The following is an 18386-nucleotide window of genomic DNA, read 5'->3' as shown; positions in this document are numbered from 1 at the left end:
GTGAGCTAACACTCTCTGTTGACGTACGTACTTTGCCCTATGATAATAGTTTTTACAAATTGTCGTTTGGAGGGAAAGTTTCTCATTGGCTCTCATGTATCAGTACCAGAATCTATGACAAACGAGACGATTTTAATTTTGAAATTATAAATTTCCCCCACCTTAGTAGCAACATACCAACTTGACCTGCATATGGGATATATATTTCCCAACTTATTCGATATTCAAGAGCTTGCAGCTCCTACTCAGACTTTGTAAAACCTCATCAGTGTCTGAGTAGAAAGTTGATGAACCAGGGGTATGTCAAAGAACGTCTCGTCCTTTTTCTAAAAAAAATCATCGGAAGGTACCAAGACCATGTTGATAAATATTCCGTATCAACTTCTCAAATAATACACTATGGTCTTGATGTATAGATTCTGCATACTGATGTTGTTTATCATCTAAACAACATGTTTTACTGTTCTTTCATTTGTCTTTGTTCTATTATTAATATTACTTTTACTGTTGAATGGTTTTATGTGATATCCGTTTGACGTGGCTCGGTACTTATACATCTCGTCAATGTGTGTGTATTGGCTTTCATTTTTTGGTGGTTTGTTTTGTATATGCGACTCTTTGTATTTCTTTTGTTCTTATAACGTGACTCTGTACTTTAAAAGATCCCGTCAGTATTATTTTGGTCTAGTATATGTCATTATGATATATTTCTATTATGAATTACTATATACGTTGAACCACAAACGTCAAAATTATTCAATCGCGTAGTGGAATTAACTATGTTTGGATTCTCAAAAAATCTACCTATAACTTTTGGACTAGTTTAAATCTCGGTCTATTTCTGTAATTTGTTCTTACATACTTTTGATTTTTTAACCCTGTATGCTTACATTGCCTATGTACATTTTAAAACTGTTTGTATGCACATTGAACGACAAATTTATGTGACATATACAAATTTTATGACGTCAGACACTCAAGTCAATCCATGTGTTCGTAGATAGATGTTTTTGTGTTCTGTTAAATTGTCCCTTTTAAAATTATTATGCGATGATGACTGATGTACCCATATTTTGACTATTTTATTAATTGTGACTGTTTATTTAACGCATCATGTAAATATAACGGAATTTGATGAGACTGTTATTAAAGAGAGAGGGTTAGCGCTATAGAACCAGGTTTAATCCACCATTTTCTACATTTGAAAATGCCTGTACCAAGTCAGAAATATGACAGTTCTTGTCTATTCGTTTTTTATGCGTTTTGTTATTTGATTTTGCCATGTGATTATGGATTTTCCGTATTGATTTTCCTCTGAGTTCAGTATTTTTGTGATTTTACTTTGTATTTATATATGTAAAAAAGTTGGTTAATAATTAATTTAATACCAAAACGTGTTTTAAACTTTCAAAGCATAATCTTAAAAGCATATATATATAAACTTATATATAACAAGTCAAAAAAGGTACAACATCACCATAAAATTACTATAAAATTAACAAATATTAGATATTTCGGATAACAGATATCCTTCTTCAATAATAGCACAATGTAAGCGAACATCATTTTATATATTTATATATATACAATTAACCTTTTAACGATCTCGACAAAAGCTCATTGGAAAGAAATTGTTTCGCAAAACAGCATAACAAAACAAACTCATAATTTAATTGTTGATACAATTATAATTGAATATGTGTTTCTTTTAATTGTTTTATTTACAATTATAAGCTCTCGGCATTTTCCTTATAACGATTGAATATGTCCACTAAGATATCGTTCTTTTTTTCTTGAACTATGTCAAATGGAGTCTTTTCCGCTTTGTTTTGCTTGTATATATCAGCTTTGTTATCCAGTAGCAATTGAATTAAACTTTTGTTCTCTTTTAAACATACGACATGGAGTGGAGAATTCCCCTTTTCATCGCAAATATGAATATCTGCATTATATTTTAATAAGAGTTCAACAATGTCAAAACACTCATTCGTACACGCAATGTACAATGGCGACTCATTTTGTCTAGTTACTGCATTAACATTTGCATCAAGTTCGATTAAAAATTTAACAATCCGGTCTTGTTTTACGCTACATGCAATATGAAGGGGAGAAGATGCAGATTTATCACCTGCGTTAATATATGCACCACAGAAATATAATAGTTTACATATTTCGAAATGGCCTTCTCTACAACTTATCAAAAATGGCGTCCATCCGTGAATAGTAGCTAAATGTATTGAAGCATTGTTGTCTAATAGAATTTCAACACATTTGAGGTGACCTTTCATACTTGCAATATACAACGGCGTCAAACCATTATCGGACTGTATATTTACCTTTGCGGAATTTTCTATCAATTGCCCGACTATAGTCGTATTGCCAATTTTGCATGCTTTATAAAGAGGGGATTTTTGTTTTACGTTTATTTTGTTTACATCTGCTTTGTATCTTAAAAGCATGGAAACTATATCTTGTTGATTGTTTTCACAAGCTATATAGATAGGTGTTCTGCCATAAACATCACACTCATTTATCAAATCTTTATATTTAAGTAGAAGCTCAACTATATCAATATGTCCTCTTTGGCATGCAATGTGAATCGCTTTTAGTCCATTCATATCTGAATTATTTACGTCAAGCTTCTGAGTCAAAAGCAATCTTACTACTTTAGTACTTCCACTTTCGCATGCTCTCTGTAACGCTGTTCTTTTAGAATTTTTATCCTTCCTGTTTACTTTCGCCCCTTGATTTATAAGCAATGCAACGGTAGACGAATGACCATTTAACGAGGCTGCATCCATAGGCATTAAGTCTGTATTATCTGCAATATGAATTGAGGAATTGTCTAGCCCAAGAATTGTTTGAATAACTTTGTCATGACCACATAAACAAGCCATAAACAATGGCGTTCTCTTGTTGTTATCCTGATGATTTATCTGGTTCTTTTTTATTTGATAAAGTATAAATACCAAATCGTCATAACCTTGTTCTGAAACAACATGCAGAGGTGTAGAATTAGTGTGATCACAACTCAAATCTTCAGCTTTTAAATGTTTAAGATATGTCTGCAGTTTGGATCTATATCGTGAATGTTTCATCTGTATACCAGTAAATACAACGCTATGATTACCTTTTCTTACTTCCAATAATAGTCTTTGAAAATATTGTTCTTCCAGCTCTGGTTTCACCATGATAACTAATTCTTCATTCTCCTGATGTATAGAAGATAACTGCAGTCGATTGGACAAAAAATTAATATTTCTATATTTGAGTAAACAATTAATGATACAACTCCCTACTATAAACGAAATATTTTCGAATAACTTATTGTGAATGAAAGCAAATCCGTTTTCCGTTTCCTTTAGGTATGTTCCAATCAAATCACGTAGAGCTAACATCAGCATTGTAGATGAAGGGAAATATTCAAATCCACACTCTTTGCACAGATCATTTAACAACTCTTTAATTTCAGGATTTTCAGCGAGGAATATTTGCTTATCGTTATTGTTATCTCGCACCACAAGAAAGGCTAGTGCAAGAAAAGCTATATCTAATTTGTCCTTAATGTGTTTCATTTCTTCCACAAGCACTTGATTTACAAAATATAAAAGTGTATCCTTTTGTTTCACGTGTTTAAAGTATAGTGCACATACCAAAGGGAAGAAATCATACATCATGATTGTTTTTTCATTTAATTTTGGTACGTGATACCTTGTGCATATTTTTTCCCTTTCACTAAGAGATAGCTTTAATTCATTTGAAAGCAAATCACAGTGTATTGGCGAGAAATCAATGTTGCGCCTTAACCAACATTTATAAATGTAGGATCTACACGTTAGTATAAGTTTTGTATTCGAACTTTTAGTAAATGTTTGCTTGACAAAACCTTCTTCGTTCTTCCATCGCTGAATATTTGAGTCATCAACGGTATATTTCCCTACTGGATCATCTATTACGAATACCTGTTTTGTGTCAGGCAGTAAGTATTTTTGGATGTCCTTAGGTGATTTGACAAGTAAAATATTAAATCCCGCATCATTTTGTAACATAAGAGCTGTGTTATATGCTAAAGCAGATTTTCCGGATCCAGGTGGACCTGATATTATCACGAATCTATGAGTTTTCAATGTATTCAAAACAGTCTTTGACGCACGAGTTTCTTGAAATTGCACTTGGCTTTTTCTCCATTCCATTATTTCATTTTCTTGTAATTCTGTAAAAGGGCAAATGAAAAAAAACGTCATTGTGATAAACACACGAGTATGATTATTGAACGCTGCTAATTGTGCATTCAACAATGCAATTTGACACATAAGCATGCAATAATTATCAGTCGAAATATACACCATGTACAAGTGGACTATGAAAATGTGTTTTGCGTATGTCAACAACTTTTGTTTTATGTAAATAGAGCTTACATTTAACGATAATTATTTTATAAGTTCAAAAATATTTAATATTATACATTTACGTTTAATAGAAGGAAAACTGTTAAAACAATGCTAAATCCAGGAAGTCGCTGATCTAGCTTACTTGATAACATGTAAATCTTCCTCTCTCAGAAAAGACAGAGACATAATGTTATTCATAACACCTCAGTCTGTTTTTTCTATACAAAAAGTAATGAAATAATTGTTCTATTTCATTCCACAGACTATTTGCCAGTCAATAGTTTAAGAGACTATTACCCCGGTTAATAGTTTCATCAAAATATTTCCTGTACTTTTTCATACTTATTTTTCATTGGACAGTAATGACGTCACAAACTTTTTCACTTGCATTTTTGCGCTTGGCAACGTCAAGATGATATATCGTATTGTTTTTAAAAATCTGTTTGTGTCTATTCTAGTTTAGATATACACCTGTTGACTGGGTGTGATGGTAATAGCAAGTTTGTTGTCCCTGATATACCAACTATTGCTCGAGGCAAAGCCGAGAGCAATAGTTGGTATGCGAAGGGACAACAAACTTGCTATTACCCGCATAACCAGTCATTAGATATTTTATTATGCTAAACAACACAGTCATTAAGTGGTCTTATATAGCAAATTAACTAATTTTCTAAAAGTGTACATATATCAGCTGAAAAAAAAAATCACATAACTTTACTTGAACAAGATGAACTCTACGTTTAATTAATAACTCTTCTTGTATTTGTAAATAATTCATTAATTGCAATCAACACTAGAAATACTTGTGTTAAGTTGTCCGTTCATATGATACATTTAAGTTAAAGTACACCAAACGCAAATTCACTTTTATAATACGACGACCGAACCCATATTATGAATAAGGTACAATATTTTAGATCTTTAAAAAATACGCGCAAGGATTTTCCCTCAATTATAATTGCTTCTTGTAAGTGAAATTACAATCGATCACAAATGCGTGGGATTTTCCCCCTATCTGACGCTTGATTAAATTAAATGAAATATTAATAAATACAACCAAAACTTTAAAACAAAATATAGTTCATCATGTGCATGATTATTAGACATTTTTATTTATTTCTGATGATCTATGTAAACGTTTTTATAAACTTGATTTGTACAGTATAATAAAACACATAATGACTGTTTGTGAGGGTAATAACCAGTTTGTTGTCTCTTCGCATACCAACTATTGCCATCGGTTTCGCCTCGAGCATAATTGGTATTTCAGGGACAACACACTTGCTATTACCCTCATACCCAGTCAATAGGTGTATAATAATCATCACTAGTGTTTTTGCACGATAGTCAGCTAGATTTAATTTATTTTAAATCCATTTCTTTTAACTAGGTAAATATAATAAACATTTCTAATCAAATAATTTAGTCATTACTTCATGCCTTAGTATACAATCAAAATTTAGAATGGAAATGGGGAATGTGTTAAAGAGACAACAAAAGCGACAACAACCCGACCATAGAACAGACAACCTCATAAGGTCACCAATAGGTCTTCAATGCAGTGAGAAATTCCCGCACCCGGAGGCGTCCTTCAGCTGCCCCCTAAATAATGAACGCCATACTAAACTCTTATTACACAGAAGAAAAGTTAAAAATAATACATGACTAACAAAGGTCAGAATTGCATGAAGATTAACATACTTGTCGACGAACGGGCAGAATGACGGTAAGATTGATTTAGATTATATAACCCCGTTTGTGATTCAAGTTTAACAGTTAATTGCCATACATTCATAAAATTATAAACTTAATAAAGGCTTTTTGAATGAAAATTATTCAGCAATCCAGATTTTCTAATTTACTCTTGTGCAATATAACTAGTCAAATGTAAAATCACAAAAATACTTAGTACATGTAACATGAAAAAAACTAAATTCTTAGCAACACGAACCCCATCAAACACTTAGGGGGATCTTAGGTACTCCAGAAGGGTAAGTAAATCCTGTTCCACATGTACATTTGTAGCACCTGTTTTGTTGGTAATGTTACTACAAACCCGATAAATAATCTAATTTGGTAGATCATAAAAATATTTCAGTCTCCTAGAGAGAATATGAAAATTATTTTTATTATATATCTACCAAAACAGCCAGACTTCTAATGTTATATCACACATTTTTATCTCTATGTCATCAAAACTGATATTTCCCAATTTTGTCTTGCAGGTTTTGTTAAAGCATCAAAGTCTAAACATTTAAAACAACACAAAAAATAACTTCCTTTTTAGATTTCATCATAATTTATTTGATAAGAGCAAATGATTTATCCAAATTTAATAGTTTGCTGTACTAGTAAATGGGATATTAATCTCTTCTGATCATGATTTACGACTTATTTAGTACGTGACAAAACTCAGCTTAAAATATAGTTATTTGTAAATTCATTACCGTAACATGTATATATTTCTTAAAATACAAGTTAACTGTTCAAGCTTAGATAAGCGTATTAATAAAAGTTTAATATAAATGTCGACTTACAATAGTCACAAAACGTAGGAAACAAATTTGTAAACGATGATTTAGGAAATCTTCCGGATCATTGATTTCTCTCTGCTGTCGTGTTATTAAGAAAAATCCTTCAGGACCCTGCTTTTTGCCTATTTTAACATGGTTAGGAATTATATTTGTAAATAATTTACACTGAGCGTTTGTTAACTGAAATTAAAACACTTATGGTGTGCCTATGTTTCAAACATGTTTTGTGTTAATTAGAACACGGCTTTGTTTACAAGGACGTCATATTCTTGACATAAAAATGCAAAGTAGAATCAGGATAAAAAAATAATATCCCACATGGTGCTCCTTTAAAGAAATTCAAATTTGTTTGATCATTTGATAAAGTAAAAAATATATAGAAAATATAGTACGATAAACGGGAACAATAAGCTATGAGACATGTCGGAAGATTTGAATACAGTGGGAATCAAAACGATTTTATACTTTTTGTTTCTAATTTCACGCATGCATCGGATGATACTTGCCTAGTTGTAAAATCATTATGAAAAGTAACAAGTTTCTATTGTCTCGATGAATTAACAAATATTCACAATATCATTTTTGAAAGTCAAACATCATTTTCTGAAATGTCAGTCTAATAAAGGGATTAAAGCTTTTCCCGTTAAGAACATTTGTACATAGTAAAACCCAGTTGGGGGAAAAAAAAACACGGTAACTATCATATAAGGTAATGTTTTAGTAAACTTATTAGCATGTGGATACGAGTTTACAGAGACCTTACGCAGGTCATTATTTTATGCCTTTTCATTTGTTCAACCTGGATGATATTGAAATAAATTTTTCTAGCTATTCGAATATAGTTTTTTAAACATCTTGTACGAAATCTGTATTTAAAGCCTATTAACCAATATGAATCAGATTATTTATGCGACTTTTCTTTTAAATGATATCTGTAAAATTAAATTAATATATATATATATATACAGATCTAACATTGTTGGCTTGATGTTTAGACGAGTTGTATATATATCTGTGACTGTATCTTACATTAATTTGTAGGATCCTTTACTATAGATAATTTAGCTGATCTGTAACAATAACATCTTCATGCCTTATATATCATGTACTGTAGTACGCCGCTAGATTAAAACTGACGTGGAAAGGTAACACATGCCCACCGAAAGCTCTTTATTGAGAGCCCAGGTGGTCGTTTGGTCCAGCGGGACGGCTGTAGTGCAGGCGATTTGGTGTAACGATATCACAGTAGCATGGGTTCGAATCCCGGTGAGGGAAGAACCAAACATTTGCGAAAGCAAATTTACAGATCTAACATTGTTGGGTTGATGTTTAGACGAGTTGTATATATATATATATACATACATACCTAAAACATCATGAGGAACTAAACATGATGTTTCTCTTTTATTGCAGCTGTTCATTGCTGTCTGTAAATACCCTGACAAAGAATGTACACATATTTCCACTTGCACTTGTCCTGTTTTTGATAGTAACCCTGTTGAAAAATCAAGACATTCTTACAAAACAAAATTGTGATATAACTATCTAAACTTGACTGATTGGAATTCCAATCGAGGATTTAAATTGGTATTAGGTAAGGAGATAGTTTTTATTATTGATGTTTCCTGATCTGATTTTTTATCACATATTTTGAATCTTCTGGTTTAATCCATGTAATGACACTACAAACTTTGTCTGCTTTCCCTTAATTTCAACATGTACATGTATGTACAGTTTAAAATGCTATTTTGCAAAATGTTATACAAAAGAAGATAGGTACATTTCCCGCCACATAGTTGATGGGCTGCAACAACAAAAAAACAGCACATGGACCTATCATTTTTTCTTCTTTTTTAATTTTGTTACTGTTACATCCTTTTTATTGATAACATTATTTTAAATAACTCTAAATAGGAGATCATCATTAAAAAAATACTTTTAATGCAATTTAAAACAGAAACGAAAATAAAAATGACATATAAAACCTTGAAGTCGTTTTTGTTTTAATTCAAAATAACCTTGCATGTAAAAACGCAATTCTGAATGCCTCTTTTAGTCCTGTAATATTATGTTGTCATTTCAATGTTATATTTAACTTTGCCATTAAAGTGCGAGGTTTGGCATGCCATAAAACCAGGTTCAACCCACCACTTTTATTCCCCTTTAAAAGTGTCCTGTACCAAGTCAGGAAGATGGCCATTGTTATATTATTGTTCGTTTCTCTGTGTGTTGCATTTTAACGTTGAGTCGTTTGTGTTTTCTCTTATTTTTGAGATATTGAGATAAGACGTGGCACGGTACTTGTCTATCCCAAATTCATGTATTTGGTTTTCATGTTATATTTGTTATTCTCGTGGCGTTTTGTCTGATGCTTGGTCCGTTTCTGTGTGTGTTGCGTTTCGGTGTTGTGTCGTTGTTCTCCTCTTATATTTAATGCGTTTCCCTCGGTTTTGGTTTGTTACCCCGATTTTGTTTTTTGTCCATGGATTTATGAGTTTTGAACAGCGGTATACTACTGTTGCCTTTATTTACATTAAACGTATAAAATCATTAACAAAAAAAACGACAAAATAAACACCCTTAACAGGCCTCAGTAATTCTATTTAAACGACGATGTTACTTTGGCTTCATCATTCAGTGTTGTTACATCCCAACTCGTTCATTATGCCCGTGGGATGTAGTGATGTAATATATTAAAGGGATGTAGTGATATATTAAAACAGGCCGAGAACTCTAGATTTCCTGACACCAGAATATATTTGAATGATAATTTCCCAAATCTCAAGACCAATACGGCCTTGAAAAACAGACCAATCGACTTCAAGTCAATAATCACATGGCAAAATCAAATAACAAAACGCATCAAAAACGAATGGACAAGAACTGTCATATCCCTGACATGGTACAGGCATTTTCAAATGTAGAAAATGGCGGATTAAACCTGGTTCTATAGCGCTAACCTCTCACTTTAATGAAAGTCTCGTCGAATTCTTTTATATTTAAATTGAGACGTTAAATAAACAGACACACTAAATAAAATAGTCAAAAAATGGGTACATCAGTCACCATCGTATAACAATTTTAAAAGGAGACAGTTATAACAGAATACAAAAACATCTACAATCTACGAACACATTCATTGATTTGAGTGTCTGACGTCAGAAAATTTTATACGTCACATACATTTGTCGTTTAATGTGCTTACAACCAATTTTAAAAATTTACACAGGCAATGTTAGCATACAGGGTTAAAAAGTATTTAAGAATTAATTTCAGAAATAGACCGAGATTTAAACTAGTCCAAAAGTTATATATAGAATTTATAAGAATCCACAAATAGTTAATTCCACTCCGCGATTGAATTTTTTGGACGTTTGTGGTTCAACGTATATTGTAATTAATAGTAGAAATATATCATAATGATATATAATAGAACAATATCATACTGACGGTATCTTTTAAAGTACAGATTCACGTTATAAGAACAAACGAAATACATAAAGTCGCATATTCAAAACAAACGAAATACATAAAGTCGCATATTCAAAACAAACCCCCAAAAAATGAAAGCCAATACAAACACATTGACGAGATGTGTAAGTACCGAGCCTTGTCAAACGGATATCACATAAAACCATTCAACAGTAAAAGTAATATTAATAATAGAACAAAGATAAATGAAAGAACTATAAAACACGTTGTTAAGATGATAAACAACATCAGTGTGCAGAATCTATACATCAAGACCATCGTGTATTTTTTGAGAATTTGATACGGAATATTTACCAACAAGGTCTTGTTACCTTCCGATGATCTTTTTTTTTTAGAAAAAGGACGATACCTTTTTTGATACACCCCTTGTTCAACAACTTTCTACTCAGACACACAGTCTAAGTAGGAGCTGCAAGCTCTTGAATATCGAATAAGGTGGGACATATAAATCCCATATGCAGGTGAAGTTGGTATATTGCTACTAAGGTGGGGGAAATTTATAATTTCAAAATTAAAATCGTCTCGTTTGTCATAGATTTTGGTACTGAGATAACTGTGTAAGTCAAATTCGAGATATAAGTCTAAAAATGAGGCGGAAGAAGCCGTGTTTGTTGTTTTTTTAATCTCTAGTTCTGGGGATATATTAATGGAACACAATCAGAAAAGTTGGGATTGATTATGGAAAGAACATCATCAATATATCTGAAAGTGAAACTAAATAATCTGGCTTCTTTGATCCTCTTGTTTTTGACAAGGTTCTGGAGGAACTCCGATTCATATGAAAACAATAAGAGGTCGGCAAGAAGAGGCGCACAGTTTGTTCACATAGGAATGTTGACAATTTGTTGGAAAAGACTACCTTCAAATAACAAATATGTTGTCGATAAGAAACTCCAGCATACTGACCATTTGATCTTCTGTGTCGCATGTTTTTCATTTTTGTTTGTTACTATTAAGCGATACTGTTAATCCCGCATTGCATGAAAAATGTGTTGCTTTTCAGTTAATAACACGCTTGTTTGGTGATTTTAAACACGTTGTAGTCCATCATGCATTGTTACTCATTTAGTGGATTGGTCAAAAACCCAGATAAAAAAAAATTGCGTCACACGTAAATAAAAATTACATAAGCGAGGACATAAGTATCCTATTTCATGCATTTCCATATAAGGTAGTGTTCCCGACCTGTTAAACGAACTTAATTAATGCATCACTGGTTAATTGTTAAGTCGGGGATTTCGTACCATCAATTACTTAAAACTTTGATAGAGACGCAGATTCCAGAAGTTAATTTGGCTTTATATGTAGAAAACTTATTACAAACGATCTTTCGTATCCTAAATTTTATGATCATATTGTACTAAAGCGCGGACATCACTATGTGATCCATGTTAACTCATCCCTTCAAACTAACTAATTAGTAAAGGTTATTTTACCAAAGTTCTTTGAAAAGAGTTTAAATTGACACACATATCTTTTTTTGCCTCAGAAAAAAAAAACATAACTAAATTTGTTTTCTTATCAAACGGGATGTATAACTCTACATCAACGTTCATTTTTTCTATATAGAGGTTAAAACTCTTAACTACCTTACTATCTACTATCTGTCGATTTGTTTTTATTTTTAACATTGCACAAGCCATGTCTTCTGTGAATCAATGACGTTAAAATACAAAATCCCTGTGTATGATTTAGTTCATGTTATTTGCTGATGCATGCAGTTTTTGTATCATTAATTGTGATATTGCTAATGAATTATTCACTTGCAAGTAAATAATTCCACCTCATTAAATCCATAGTTATGTGAACTTCAATCTAACCCCTTAACTAGAAATTGACAACGCATGCATTGTACGTGAACTGCTTATTTAAAGGAAAAGAATGTCAACATTGAAAGTGAAACAAATGTCAATTATTTGATGACTAAGTCGATCCACAAAAAAAAAATCTGTCTCTCACATGTGAAGATATGAGAAATATATTTTCAATCTATAAAATAAAATTAAACAGACCTATAAAAATCCAATTGCACGAGTTGGCTTAATCTATCTATTTCTATATCTATGTTTAAATCGCTTAAACGATCATCTGATGTCAATTCGATAGTGAATAAGATGGATGCTAGACCAACATACATACCAAACGAAATTACATATTATCGACCCTATGGTCTGTAAACTATTAACTAAAGACTTTTGATAGTTTGGACAAATATTTTACATTGTGTTTAGTAAAATATGAGAAATTGAATCAAATTGGTGACCATGAATTTGACAGCTTGTCCCCCTTAACATTCATCGAACGATTAGGTCATATGACTACATGTACTTACCAATAACAAATGCAATTACAATAGCAATGCATGCCAATATAACCATCAATGCGGGCCAAGAATATCTATCTGCAATTTTAAAAATTTATAATTTTGGAATCAGTTTCGTGATGATTTTCAAATAATTAGTAGTCATTAATCTAGATAATTTGTATACAATAATATTTAGTTGCAAGACGTGTTATACATTTATAATTCCTCATCTGTTTCCCTAGAACTAATTGTTTTTATGTGAAAACGTAACCGAAATTAACAATTTCTTTAGAGGGAATACACCGAAATAGAATCTAACACGTGATGTCTCCGTCTCCTGAATCGCAAACCATTCGATAATTTAGAAGCAAACGATGATAAAAATAATTTTAAACTTTACGAATTATAACCAAAAAGGAACGTTAACAGGCTGGGAAAATCAGATCAATTTTGCCTAAGAAAATTGAAGCCTTACTTTCATTCCATTAACTTTTTGTTAATATATCACTTATTTGGGTTGCTACACTCCTACATGTTTCAATAGAATATGACCTCCAAATTTGCTATTAATTTTTCATAATCGTAAAAAAATGATGACCAATTATTCAACCAATCATTTTTAGGTATTTACACATTCTTGACTTTCCAATATTGGTTTTATCGTTTTTGCCGAATGTTAATGAATAAAAGCACGATAGTTGCGTCACCTGTTAATACCTTTTATCTTTTATTCTATGAAATAATGGAAAAATATAAACATATAAAAAATGATTATACACCCAGCTTTGTTTTTCTGCACCTTTTCTTGCACGACAAAAACATCTGACAAACAATATTTGAAAATTGACCGATAGAATGAATCTGTTAAAACCTATAAGATAAGGCCAATATTGACAGTCTGTGAACCTATTTCTTTTCGGCAAAGACACTTTATCCTAAAAGAATAAACAAACAAAGATAACTAATTTGATTTAGAATTGAAGATAAAGTTGAGTCAATCAGGACTGTATAATATAGTATTGTCTAGTTTACCAATTGTTCTTTCTTGATTTCTATTTATGCCTGTTGGTATGGCTGTGGATGTCTTCTTAGTGCCGTCGAATCTAAAATATATTTTCGAATAACTTATTGAAATAATGCAAAATAGACTGTATACGATCTGGACTAAGGCCTGACTTGCTTATTTAGACTTCGAGATTTCAGGCATTTTTTAGTTTAAGATTCAAACGCAGCGGATCCGACCTTTTTTTCTAGCACTGGTTGGTTGCATCAGCTCATGTGCTTTTCCACTTACATGAGATATGCTATGAATTTTATTTAGATTTTTATTCATCCGTTATCTTGATACTTGCTTAATTCTCTACACTTATGTTACAATATTATATGGAACATTTAAATGTATAGATGTATAATCTGTGACCTTCCTGGTGGTATATTGGCATGTGTGAAATGCATTTGATACTAATCACTTTATTGTTTAGGCATGTTTTAGAAAAAAATGCATAGAATTTGAAATCAGGTTAGACGGTTGTGTTCTAAGACGTAAAGCGTACGTAAACATGTCACATATTGATTTAATTATTTATTTTTTGAAAGTAATTAGTGTGTTTTATTGATGTATTCAAAAGTTTCACAGTACCAGATTGTAGGCAAGTTTAATCAGTTTTATTTGCGCTTGTAGAAGCTGTGAATATGGGTTGATGGAACAATATACCACATAAAATGATGACTTCCGATAAAAACATGACAGAGGTAGGGAAGGTTACTGATAATGAAATTGATAACCTTTAAGGACACATGTGTGTTTTAAAACAACATACTCACCTATCTATTGCACATTCACTGTTTCTTTCCAACGTTTTTAAATTTAAACACTCATAATCTAAAAGGTAAATTACGATATATATTTTGTTTGTTTAACAATATTCAAACACCAAAAGCAAGTTTACCAATGCATTCCTGAATAAATGAAATTAAAAACAAAATGATTAACCATCCTTCATTATACAAAATTTCAAGAATCTTTTGTTTATAAGAATACTTTTCAAACAATATTTAGAATAAATAAAATCGGCATGAAATTCAATACCTTGTATGTACATATACATTGTAGCATTTTGCCATCACATATGTCCGTCAACTTTAACATGCATAAGGAGTTTTGATATTTCGGACTTTCAATTGTTTATTTTTAGAAAGAAATGATGTCAAAGCTGATATCGGCTTATACTATAAAAATTCCGATCCATGAGAGAAAAAAGTAAAAACATTACATTAACTTACATACCTTGTGATAAAAATTCAGTAGGAGAACATTTCCTAAAATAACAGGAACAATCTTCTTTTGATTGTACACAATAACATCGGTGTTGTGGTCTGTGAATAAAATCATATCCTCTTGAATTATCACAGCGGCATAAACTATCAATTGTGGAATTCCCATTCTTATAAATGACTTGTCCCTCTTCAGTGCATAAAGATTTTTTTAAAACACAATCACTGTTCCCATCAGAGCTGAATTTAAAAGGTTGATACAAATGCCTTTCACAAGGTTGTCCGTCTATTGCTCCTCGAATTACAAGTTTAAATCCTAAAATATAAAAACAAATTTATCAAAATCTTTCCTTTTTCTAACAGTAAGCGGTAAACAAATCAGGAATTATCGTGTATCCTTCTTGACACCTGAATAATGAAAGTTATATCATTTTATTTTGAAATAAAGAAAATAATATAGATCATTTAGACAGCCTCATATCCTGACTTACATCTAGAAATTGATTATAAGAGTTATATGAGAATGAAACAACAAAAGGAAGGAGTTAAGCTTTCTAACTTTGAAATTTCAATTTCCTAGTAGAACAATCGAATCTATATTGAGTATATATCTTCAAGTTGATATTCGAGAGTTTCTATAGTCTATCAACAAGGTTCTGCTTACAAGGCAGTTATTTAATCAAGAATTACATTGAAGTTATCCCTACCAGACTTGGGGAAACTGTTATTGTAATCATTAATCAGCTGTAATTGGTTACAAGTTACAAGTAATCATTGAAATTATCAATCAGCCTGACATCTGATTAATGTAATTTTATTCCATCAATATCTTAATTGTCAAAATACCTTGTTTCAAAAAATTTCATGATTAATTTCTGACTACCATCTGATTTCAAGGAACATTGTGTATATGATGAATATTTCATGTATTAATTAACTTGTATGTTTTTCATATTCAATAGATATTCAACTTGTCAAAATAGTTAACTTAAGCATGTTATTTGATTTATATGTATTTCAGTAAACAATAATTTCAATATTTGGACAATATTTGGCGTTTTTTTTTGTAGCTAGTCTTTACTTTTAGGTCTATCTACTTTCCTGTGGAATAAATGATATTGTTCAGTTTATTTGTTTTCTGCACTTTTTGATTTTGAAAAAATATTTTTGTTTTGATACAATTATTGTCATCAGGACTAATCTAGAAATGTTCAATCTATTTTATGGGAATCATCTACACATGAAGAACATGATGGAGGGTAATACCTTTTTTTTCGGATTCTGCTTTCTTGCTACAAAATTCAGTAAAATTACGTCTATTTTGATTATACACACAGAAGTAACTGCCGCTAGATTTACATAATGTGTCTGCTCTATGTTTCCAATGTGCTTGAACAGGACAAAGAAGGCTGTACTGTGCATGTGTATCAGATATCTTCCATAATGATATCATCTGAAAGAACAATGGTAAGACGCGTTACTTGAAAGACATGATATATATGATGTGGACATCTTGTCTTTAAGTAAAACAAATATTTTGAAGTCAACGTTATACGCTTTTTTTATTCTGTAGTTTAGTTTAAACATATTTAATTATAGTGGATTGGTAAACAAGTTTTGCAACTTATATTAATCCCTTTCCACTTTGCCTATGCGAGTGCTGCCTTGTAGCGGCATTAGCCTGCTCGTTTTTGAAATGTACAAGGGTGTCTTTAACGTGCAAGAGATATGGCTCTCTCTTTACACGGGTCAGCCAGTTATCGTCCTCTTCTGACGGACTATCATCGTTTCCTCAAGACCATACTCGCAAATGGTGTCAAAGCCTGTTGTTTTTTTTAGCTCGTTACAGTAACGTTATGAATTTCATATTTTATTCAATGTATATGTTGTGTATTTTAAATATTCTTTGTTATGCTATTTACTGTATATTATCAAAAAAAAGATTTTGTATCATTATATGGTTTTGAATGTTTCATTAAACGAATATACAGACTTCTCTATTTTGAATTTTAACAATTTAAAACATGAATATATGTGATATAATTGTCAATTAACGTTTAAAACAATAAACGAAAAATAAATATGATAGATGTCAATCAACGATATTTTCTTAATCAAAACACTTGAAAATATATCAAAATAACAAATGTTTAAACAGAGGTGAATTGCCAAACAAAGCACGCAAACATAATGCATATCATATTCAAATTCGCACATAGGTATTCCGTTTATTTTGATAGTATGTGTTTGACATGTTATAGATTTGGGGCAACTAAGTGATTGACATGTTGTGTAGACAACTGTCTTTTGTTGAAGATTGTATGGTGTCATCTCGATATCGTATGGTTACTTGTTGATTGGTTTCTGTTTCATTGGCGTAGTACCTTAACATCTATACCCCAACATCTATTCCAAATTTGTGTAAAACTATTTAGTTTTGATGTTATATTTGTTATTCTCATCGGATTTTGTGTAATGCTTAGTTCGGTTCTGTGTGTGTTACATTTTAATGTTGTGTCGTCATTTTCCTTATATATTAAATGCGTTTCCCTCGGTTTTGGTTTGTGACCCGGATTTTCTTTCTATCGATTTTTGAGTTTTGAACATCGGTATACTACTGTTGCCTTTATATTCATCATAGAGATAATCTAATTTAAAATAAATTAAAACAACAGATGTATTATTTCATTAAATCAAAATGTTAAAAAGTTGTTACGTTTTGCAGTTTTATATAGAAGTCATAAACAATTTGACGTAGGGTCACTCACGATACATGCAACACCTAGAGTTAGTCCCTCATCAACATTTAGAAAAAAAGGTTCTAGGTGAAACAGAAACACTTTCTGTATTTGCACGTATTGAGGTATGTCCAGAAAAGCGCTTCGACCCATGAAATTATTAAACGTGTTGTTTTCAAATTTTTACCAGTTCGTAAGATCTTTAACTATTTGATTCAATCTAAGGAAAATCAGGAAAAGTGAATAATGTCTAATCAAATATGCATGAGTTGGATCTGAAACATGATAAATTTGATAAAAACCATGATGAATTTCTAGCAATTGACCTGAACCATGTCATTTGCTAAACCAAACCACATCAATTTCGATGTTTTGGTTACCCTGCAATAATTAATTAATATCAACTCCAATGTAGATTGCTTTGCTTATATTATAGATTCAAAAATCTTATTTGCCTTTTATTTGATCGTCTAAAAAAACCAAGGCAAACGGTCAGGGTATTCACATCACTTAACCATGACCAGCTTAACGAAAGTAAGACAAAATCACTGAAATAAATGCTCCCTGATATGACAAGGTAACTAACTATGTATTTAATATATACTATCAAGTTTCAACATATTTTACTGACGTATTTTAGACACTGTGCTAA

At 31.3% G+C, this 18386-nt stretch overlaps 1 protein-coding gene across 1 annotated transcript; it reads right to left on the bottom strand.

Annotated features, from left to right (window-relative positions):
* Positions 1-1560: 1560 nt before the first annotated feature.
* On the bottom strand, positions 1561-16442 carry LOC143042225 (uncharacterized). The gene is made up of 7 exons (XM_076214486.1): positions 16263-16442; positions 15010-15312; positions 14547-14604; positions 13755-13825; positions 12750-12818; positions 8292-8420; positions 1561-4213 (listed from the first exon to the last, which is right to left on the bottom strand). The coding sequence occupies exons 5-7, from the start codon at positions 12793-12795 to the stop codon at positions 1728-1730; spliced, it is 2661 nt and encodes an 886-aa protein (XP_076070601.1). The 5' UTR covers positions 12796-12818; positions 13755-13825; positions 14547-14604; positions 15010-15312; positions 16263-16442; the 3' UTR covers positions 1561-1727.
* Positions 16443-18386: the final 1944 nt, after the last annotated feature.

The sequence above is a fragment of the Mytilus galloprovincialis genome, chromosome 8, assembly GCF_965363235.1.
Source record: "Mytilus galloprovincialis chromosome 8, xbMytGall1.hap1.1, whole genome shotgun sequence".
NCBI classification, from domain to species: domain Eukaryota; kingdom Metazoa; phylum Mollusca; class Bivalvia; order Mytilida; family Mytilidae; genus Mytilus; species Mytilus galloprovincialis.
The sequence above is the reverse complement of the archived record's forward strand: the minus strand, read 5'-3'. Positions and strand labels throughout refer to the sequence as shown.